This window comes from Cervus elaphus, chromosome 5 (assembly GCF_910594005.1).
Source record: "Cervus elaphus chromosome 5, mCerEla1.1, whole genome shotgun sequence".
In the NCBI taxonomy this organism is placed as follows: domain Eukaryota; kingdom Metazoa; phylum Chordata; class Mammalia; order Artiodactyla; family Cervidae; genus Cervus; species Cervus elaphus.
The window spans coordinates 129212437-129222156 of record NC_057819.1 but is presented as its reverse complement, the minus strand read 5'-3'; the positions used below and the strand labels follow the sequence as shown (position 1 = coordinate 129222156).

Here is a 9720-nt window from a genome sequence, read left to right as displayed (position 1 = left end):
GCCTTCAGGCCTCAAGTCACAGGGCCTAACACAATCTCTATTTCCAACAATAGGGAGTTTGTTAAATTACAGTGCCATGAGCACACTTATAATATATTTTCAATGCCAAAAAGCAGGTTTCAAAACAGTATGTAAAGTAAGAACTATTTTAGATAGAAAGAAAAAAAAAACCCTTCAACTATATTTGTATGGGAAGAAGATTGTCTGGGAGAATATACACTAAAATGTTAGCAACGGGTTTTTTTTTTTTTTTTCCCTGAGTGGTGGGCTAACAAGGGGTTTTGATTTCCTTCTTTGTGCATCTCCATCTTCTCTGATTCATTTACAATGAGCAGATATTCCTTCCGTCTCAACTAAATAAACAAATAAAGAAAAGCACCACCCTCGGAGGCCTCATTTGCATATATTTGCATGCATCCCATCAACGCCATCCATCAGAGCTCCGCGCCTTCAGCCTTCAAGAGTGGAAGGGCCCCAGAATGCCAGCATCCTTTGTGGTCCTGGGGCTGCCATAGCGAGTGGCCCACACCTCCTTGGGAGGACCCTGGCATCGTCCATCCCAGCCCCCCAGCCCAGCAAACCTCCCCCACCAAGCCCTCTATCTAGCTTGCATCCGAGTCTTCAGGGCAACCATGGCCGTGACACCATCTCAGAGGCAATAACAGCTCTGTTGTCACATTTCCAACCTGGAAGGCGTCTTGCTTCCGCTCCGCTGGCAGCACTTTCGTGTTATTCTCACTGCTTTGACCTTAAGTGGTGTATTTTCCTTTCTTTCTCCTTTTCCTCATGTTCCGCCTCTCCTCCCTCCCCTTCTCTGTCTTGGCTGCGACTGTCTGAGCCAGGCATCTGAGCCGTCTCGAGCTTGCCTATTTTTGTACTTTGTGAAACTAGGGGATACAAAGGGCCAGGAGTCCAATGCCGCGTCTGGGTCCTGTGGTGATGCATCTGTCTCCCCGCCTTGGCTGGGGCCCGATCGCACCTCAGCAGCAGTTGGGGAGCATTAACTGGGGGACCATCACATACACTTGGGTTGGTTCAAGTCTTATCTCACCCTCCATCGTGGTAAAAAATAATTCATTCAAAACTACACACACACAGGATGGGAAGTTGGCTGAGAAGTGCTGCCGTCCTGCTCTTCGATCAGCTGTACCGGAGACGGCCCCCGGTGACTTTAGGTGGGCCAGGATCTCCCTGGACCACAAAACCCCAAGCCCATCCCTCTGTCCTGGGGCTCCATGACAACCCCCAGGGGCAGGTCACCGTGTGGGGGACACTGGTTACGCCCTTTATAGAGCTGATCTCATTCAGCCCCTACCCAAGGACCGGTGGGTTACATCCTGAAACCTCCGCTGTCTCCACTTACCAGCCGTGTCATCCAGGTTGAATGACTCAGCATCTTGATGCTTCAATTCTCCTCATCCATCCTTGAGGACAAAATAACCCGTGCCTCCTGTGCTTCCTGTGAGGACCAAATGAGTTCACCCATAGAAAGTCATCAGGACAGCATCTGACCCTCGGGAGGCATCCTGGTCAAGTCACTGTCTGACTTCCCTCCTCTGACAAGCTGGGGAGCGGGGAGGGGAAGGGGTGGTCACAGAGCTGAAACGTGGAAAGGTAGACTATTATTCCATCACATCACTCATCACGATCTCGATAATCCATCTGTGGTCTGTTCATTGTCTCTAGCACCTACCCTCATCCCACCGTGGAAAACGAAGATGGAGACGCAATCCTTGCCTGGCTGCTGAGCCACGGATGGCAGGACTGGCAGATTTTTCTGTGTGGCTCCAAGCCCCCTGGAAGCCCTCTGCTGGGCCTGACCTGAGTCCCCTGAGGTTCCTGGTCCTGTCCTGCCCATGGTGGAGGGTCATGCTGTCCTTCCGGGGGCCACGGCTGGTTATTACATTATTTCTCCTCCTGAGACCCCGCTTCCCCACCTGCCCCTGGGGGGTCGTTTGCCCCCTCGATAAATTGCTCTGGGTTCAAGATGGTGCAGAGAGAGAACTGGGTGTCGGGGTGGGGTTTCTCTTCAACCTTCTCGCAGAGTTTGTGGAAAGAACACGGAGGGGCCCACCTGGCAGATTCCGCACAAGTCTCACAAGCGTTTGCTGCGGGAGCCTCTGGTGCGTCTGGCTGGACGGTGAACCCCGCGGGGTGGGCCTGTGTCTTCTGCACGTCTTGTATGGTGCCGGCCGTGCAGCCCACGCTGGACAGACGGCAGTAACCCCCGGTGATGCCCACGGATGTGCGGCGGGCAGAGCCAGCCTGGGCGCCTCCTCCTCTGTTTCTGGAGGTGGAGATGCAGGAGGGCACTCTCTGCGTGGAGCCTGGACGTGCCTGGTCCCTGGGGTCTGCCGACAGGGCTCTCTGGCTCCGGGAGGCGGGCAGACATGAAGCCCCCACCTGCGGCAGGTGCTCTGTCTGTGTGAACAGAGAGTTTCCAAAGCTGTGTCCACAGTGTGGCCCCCCACCTCTCCCTCCAGTTTCCCGTTGTCTGCGGGACCCCCAGCCAGCGTCTGAGCACGGCCCCAGGGAGGGATGGGGAAGTCTGAAGCCATGTAATCTAAGTCTGTGATTTTGTGCGGCTCTCAGAGCAGGTCTGGGCTGGGGGAGAGTCCCCTCCTAGGAGGAGGCGGCTGGTCACTGGTGGAGCTGGACCCCTGGAGACATTCTCCAGCTGCTCCTTGCTGCCCCCAGTTCAGGCTCACCTGGCAGGGCCCCTCTCATGGCCCGAGGGATGCGTGAACCTCCTCCCACGGCTGGGACGCTCCCACGAGCATGTCTCGCTGAAGCTGTGTTGGAACTGGGTCTCCTCATCAGACGCAGGTGCCCCCAGGAGCTTGACGTGAAGGGCTCTCCTCTGAGGCTCTCTGGAGCCTTGTTCTCCCCCCAACCCCCTTCAGGGCAGCCCAGAGCCCCTGTCTGTGGTTCAGTTCACACGTCAGAGCATCCCGTGAGGGCAGCTGAGGCTAGGACCCCACCTCCCCTGACTGTCTTTGCCCCAGCATCTGTTGTCCCCACCAAGGCTCCTATCCCGCTCGCATAGGTCCCCATGGTCAGGGCGGGCAGACAGGCTTGCAGCCCTGCCCACGTGCTCCAGGGAGCCGAGAATCTCAGGATTCACCGGCCTGACCCCCATTTGCCCCGGCCGCCCACCGCGACCCACAGCCACTCACACACACACAAACACACAATCACACGCAGTGCACACAGTCATGCATGTATGCATGTACACCATGTATCGATAAGAGCACATACAATCACATACATGCTAACACACTCACACATACATCCACACACTCACATATGCATGCACACACATCGTGTATATGTACACACACACACACAGCCACACATGCATGTACACAGAATCACACACACAGCCACACTTGCACGCACACAATCATATATACACATACAGTCACAACACACACACACAGACACAAACCCAAGTCACACATACATCATGCATGCACAACCACAAACATGTGTACACACACGCACACCGCATGTCCTGGGTCTGGGGGACCTTGGTCTCTGCTCCCTGTGGACCCTGGGACTCTGGGGTATTTGAAGGTAAGGGGAGTTTACGTTCGGCTGATCACCAAGCCCACCGGCCTCAGCTCAGGGCCAAGGTCCCGCCAAGGACGCCACCCCTCCTCTCTCCGCAGCACTGACACTTCGAGGGAGAAGGAAGTCCTCCGAGGAAGTTCTCAAGGCTGGAAATGGATTTCTCGGTTTCCACACGCCCTGTGCTTCCAATCCAGGGCATGCAAAGACGCAGCACCTGTTTCACTGACCCTCACCGGGTGGCGAGTGAGGCGGCGGCTGGAATCACGGGGAAGGGGCAGCCGGGGGCTCCCCAGCGTCCTGGGGGCCCAGGAAGAAGTTGGCTCCAGAGTCAGCGCTCCGTGTGGCTTTTGAAGATGCACAGCCTGGTCTGTCTGTTTCTCGGTTTGGTTTTCCCCGTGGCAGCGTCCTGCCCTGACAGCAGGGCTTATAACCCTCTGCTGACTCTCCTGGGAGGGGCTGGGTCCACTTTTTTTTAACAATTAGCTCCTGGAGCCCCTAAAGAGCCCTGCCCAAATTTCTTGTCTGGCCTCTAGTCCATTGCTATTGATTACGGAAGGTTGCCAACCCTGGTCGGTGTCAATACCTACCTCACGGGGTGGTCATGAGTATGCAGGGCATGGATGCTCATGAAGTGCCTGGAATGGATGGTCCCTGGCACCAGGCAGCCCCCAGCCCCCACCTCATCAGCAGACACCGGGCTCTTCGTCCCCCAGATCAGTCCTGACCTGGGTGGACTCTGGGAAGGTCGAGGATTACTTCCCTCTCAGTCCTGAGAAACAGAATTTGGAGGCCCTGAGCCCCTCAGGATGAGGATGGTGGGACGACCTCACCGATGCAATGGACATGAACTTGGGCAAACTCCAGGAGATGGTGAGGGACAGGGAGGCCTGGCATGCTGCCATCCATGGGGTCACAGTCGACTGGGCGACTGAATAGCAACAACGGCCCCAGTATGGGTCTTGGGCTGGGTGTGAACGTGGACCCCTGAACCTGGCCCATTGACACCCGGGAATTGTCCGGCCGACCTCGGTACCCTGGGGGACACACCTGACCCGAGGAGCAGGGGCAAGCCCTCTCGGCAGGAGGACACTGTGCAAAGAGGCGGGAGACCCAGCTTCTGAATCACAGACCTGGGCTTCAGCCCCATTCCCACCGTTCACCAGCTGTGGCACCTGCCGTTTCTCATTTAACCTCTCTGACCCTTGGTATCCTCATCTATCCATGAAGGATGATACTCAGCCCCTCATAAGATTCTAGTAGAGATGAAATCAGTTCAGTCCAGTTGCTCAGTCGTGTCCAACTCTTTGCCACCCCATGGACGACAGCACGCCAGGCCTCCCTGTCCATCACCAATGCCTGGATCTTGCTCAAACTCACGTCCATTGAGTCGGTGATGCCATCCAACCACCTCATCCTCTGTCATCCCCTTCTCCTCCCGCCTTTAATCTTTCCCAGCATCAAGGTCTTTTCCAATGAGTCAGCTCTTCGCATCAGGTGGCCAAAGCATTGGAGCTTCAGCCTCAGTATCAGTCCTTCCAATGAATATTCAGGACTGATTTCTTTTAGGATTGAAAATAGAGTTGAAATAGAGATGAAACATTAGTACCCAATAATAATAACAGTAATAGTCAGCAGATAAGAATTTGTTCTTAAAGGCTCTGTTAAAAGTAGGTAAAACTATATGAGATGGGAAATGTGTGATTCCGATGCTCCCTTTTCCAGGCTGGGGGCCTTTTTAAAGAACAACTTTCGACTGTCGACGGGGCATCTTTCTGAGCGTTAGGAGTCCTGCAGATTCACAGCTGAGTTCCACTCTGGTTGATGGATTCAGGAAAATTCCTGGTGGGTAATTATATTCAATAAGGGCCTGCCAATATAATTTTCTGTCAATTGGCACTTTGTGCTATGGGAGGCAGAGTGGACTCGGGAGTCTCCAAGGGGAACTTAGTGGAGGCCGGGCCCGCTTGAGCACCAGCCGTGGAGCTGGGGCTCAGAGGGGTTGTCTCGTCCTGATGACTGGGGAGGCCAGGCGGGTCTTTGGCCGAGCAGTGCTCTGGTCGGAGCCTGCTGGGGATGACAGAAGTAATGGTCCCTGGGAGCCGCGAGGACGCGGGTGGATGAGGCAGGTCCGGGAGCTTGTAGGGGAGACACGGCCGGCCCCCGACTGCCCTCCGAGATGTCTGCGTGAACTCCCCGGGTCCTGAGAACCAGGACAGGCCTTTTACCAAGCTGACTGAGGCTTTATTAACCTGCTACCCACCAAGGCGAGTAAATCAAACAAGCCCACGTTATCGAACTGCTGGCCTCGGGAACACAGGTGCTGTCTCTGCTCCAAGCGTCCGGCTGCGTGACCCAGAGCAAACACGGCTGCCTCTCAGCGGTGACAGGTGCAGACTCAGGACACTTAGACAATCAAATCACATTTCTCCCGGGCCCTGGAAGCACTAGCAGCTTCCTGGGGTGTCTCCTGTTGTCGGGGCTTTGTGTCACAGCAGATCTGTTGTACTCACTTCACTTTGCTCCGATGGTGTTGAAATGAGTTTCCCTTTCTGGGTTCAAACCCGCAGTCGACAAGGAGGTGTCCCTGGGTGTGTGGGTGGGGCAGAGAGGAGCCTCCTCTTGAATAAGAAGATGGGAAGTCTGTTCCAGGCAGTCAGGGCTCCTTCAGGCCCAGGCGTCTCCGTGCTCTCGTGTTTTTTTTTTTTTTTTTACTTTTATTTGCATTTATTTTCTGCGGCATTTATTCCCGGGCCATAAGTTTTTGTTTCTTCAGTTTCTTCTGGGATATCTTTTTCTTCTGTGCAACCTCCTCTTCTGGTTTAGGAACAATCTGTTCTTTTTCAGTAAGGATCATCTCAATGTGGCAGGGAGAGCTCATGTAGGGGTTGATCCGACCGTGAGCTCTGTAAGTCCTGTGCCTCATCTTGGGGGCTTTGTTCACTTGGATGTGCTCAATGACCAGAGAATCTACATCTAAGCCCTTAAGTTCAGCATTACTCTCTGCATTTTTGAGCATGTGTAGTAAAAATTCAGCACTCTTTTTGGGCCACCGACCCTGTGTCCAGCCCCACTGTTTGGCCTGTGCACACCTACCAACTCCACCATTGTAACGACGGAATGGCACACATTGCTTCTTTAAAGTGACATCCTTCAGATACTTGGTGGCTTTTCGGATATGCATACCCTTTATGGCCTGGGCAGTCTCACGAGTGTTCTTAAAGTGAACACGAAGATTTGAACCTCTTGATTTGCATGATTTTGTGGGGTTTTCTGGGTCGAGTGAATAGCGCACCATTTTTAAGGGTCAGCTCAGGCCGCTTACCGGAAAGCCGTGCTCTCGTTCTTAAGTACACCTCCTTCCTTATCTGCACTTCTGGAGTATCCTTTCCCTCCTCCCTCCTCCCCGCCCTCCTCCCCTCCCTCCCTTCCTTGCTTCCCTCCTTCTCTTCCTGATTTCATGTATACATATGTCTTAGTCCTTTGGAGCCACTATAACAAAATCCTACACACCCGGTGACTTAAGCGGAACTTTATTCCTTGTGCTTCCGGAGACTAGAAGTCCAAGATCATGGTGCCAGCGTGACAGGTGAGGACCGTCTTCCAGACTGCAGACTCTATACGTTTTCACCTGGTGGGAAGTCCTGGGGATCACTCCTGAGCCTCTTTTTACCAGGGCACTCATCCCATTCGTGAGGGTTCTGCCTTCATGGCCCTAATCACCTCTCAAGGCCCCACCTTCCAACACCCCTTGGGCATTAGATTTTCAATATATGATTTCTGGAGGGACACGGACTTTCAGACCACAGCACTATATGTATTTATACGTCCATCCATAAGTTTATTCACTTATTTATCAAATCATTTTTGAACGCTTGTGCTAAGTACTAGGCATCAACGCAAGAGGGGAAATGGCACTGTTCTGGCCGTATGTCAGGTTGCATTTATCAAAAGTGGCTGCAAAAATCTCTCCCATCGCATAAGCTCTTCTTCTATATCATCCTGCTATCCCCATGTCAAGAGGCAGGGTCCACGCCCCTCCCCTTGAATCTGGTCTCAGTGATTCACTTGTAAGTGGTAGGATGCAGCTGGAGTCAAGTGACACTGAGTGGCTTCCAAGACTGGACCAGAAAAAGTCATACAGTGATCTCTGTGGGCCATATGGGGTTCAGATGCTCTCAGACTACCGTGTCAGCGAGGCCATGTGAAGATGCTCTGGTCATCAACCCATCTGAGCTTCCAGCAGCAATCAAGTGGGAGGCATGTGAACGCACCCGAACCTTGGATGTCCAGCCTAGTTAAGTTTTCACGTGACCATGCTCCCTGGCCGACACGGGATTGCCGCCACCTAAGAGATCCAAGTGAGAGCTACCTGGCTGAACGTTCTCCAGGTTTCTGACCCACAAATCATGATGAAATGCAGTGGTTGTTTTCAGCCACTGAACCAGAGGGCCATTTGTTATATAGCAGTCACTGACTGGGACGTGCTCTGGCGGAACTTACAGTCCGGTAGGAGATAGGTGTTACAGTCCAGATGTTAAAGTCTTCTCCAAATTAGCATGAAATTATGCTTGATGTCAGTGCTACCTCGAAAAACTCCAACAGTACAGAGAGGGTAGGGAAGATGCCCTAGGGAAGCGTTGACTGGGAACTAAAAGAAGGAGGGACTTCATGGGGGCGGGAGGAGGAGTATTCTGGCCCAAGCAAAGTCCCTGGGGCAGCAAGGAGATGCTGCAAGAAGGCCATGGATGCTTCAGGATGGGGGGCAGGGGATGTCAGAGAGGAACCTGGGCAGAGTCTTGGCATGATGGGAATTCGGCCACAGTCATGCCTGGCAGGCCAGTGACCAAGGTGAGCGCCATCCATTGAAGTGACGCGTGCAAATCCCCACCATCCAGCAGAACCCAGGTGCCCGAGGGGGTCGCTTTCCTGCTGAGGGCCCTAAAGCCCACCTCTTCTGGAAAAGGACGCCACTCCAAATTTAATCGCACGACCTTGGGTAAGTCACTTCACCTCTCTGGGGACCGGCCTTGCATAGTTGATCTATAGGTCCTTTCAAATTCCGTGAATCTAAGAATCAATTCTGAGATGAGCTTCCCATCACGAAGAAAGCCCTCGCTAAAACTTACATAAATAGACTAAATAGGCCAGTGACATGGAATTACATTTAATATGATTCATTATCGGCACGTGCTCTGTACGGAGCTCTCTTTTCCCCCTACTGCCTGCCTTATTTTCACGGCGACGCAAGGGGTCAGGAAGGCAGTCACCGAGCAAACGTGCCAGGGTTCTCCGGGGAGAGTCTGGTCGTGAGAGCTATCGCAGGAAAATTAACGCCGTGTGCGTGGCCGCGGGCTGGCCGCGGGCCCGCCTGCCCGCTCACTCCCCCAAAGGTGCAGCCACTCCCTGGTCTGGTAGGCTCACCTGCCAGGCAGAGACGGGTTTACAGTGGCGTCAACAGCACTGGGCTAAGCCTCCAACTCAGTATGGCTGAAAATGCGGGGAGTGGCCGGGCCCGTGTGTTTGGCATCATTTCCTCTCTGTGACCTTGGTCCCCCCACTTGACCTCTGCAAGCAACAATTTCCTCTACAATGGGGATAAAACTACCCAGCGTTCAACCTTAAAGGGGCGACATGGAGATGAGACGAGATAATTCCTGTCAACGGTGGTCAGCAAGGCGCCCCGCGCACGGTCTGTGCTGCATAAACATTCACTGTGTTTTCCCAGCCCTCTTCCTTCGAATCTTTTCTCGGGTAACTGGAGTTACAACACAACTAAGATGACAAGTGTCAGGCCCACGAATACTGAGGGTCTGCTGTCTGTCTTGAAGGGTAATTGACTGTACAGGAAACACAAAGTGGGTTCGGCTCCTGGCCATGATCCCTCTCGCTATTTTGATGCTGTCCCCGGTGAGAGATAAAAGCAGAAACACAGCCGTAAGTAATGTTTAAAGAGAGGTGCCCCAGCCGGGTGGCTCCAAGTGACATGTGGAGTTACTCGTGGAATAATCGGCAGGGTCCCAGCCCTTGCTGGGAATGCATGCTTGGGGCTTGAGTGTGAGTGGGTGGACACACATGTGCTAGGGAACATGTGTGCACACACACATACGTCATGGCTGTGTGTGTGTGCGCGTGCCTGAAAAGCTAACT

The 9720-nt window shown here is 53.6% G+C and overlaps 1 protein-coding gene across 1 annotated transcript; it reads right to left on the bottom strand.

Moving 5' to 3' along the window:
* Positions 1-6273: 6273 nt before the first annotated feature.
* Positions 6274-6898, bottom strand: LOC122693494 (60S ribosomal protein L17-like). The gene has a single exon (XM_043900980.1). It carries the CDS (start codon positions 6866-6868, stop codon positions 6314-6316), a length of 555 nt encoding a protein of 184 aa, XP_043756915.1. The 5' UTR covers positions 6869-6898; the 3' UTR covers positions 6274-6313.
* Between the last annotated feature and the right edge of the window lie 2822 nt (positions 6899-9720).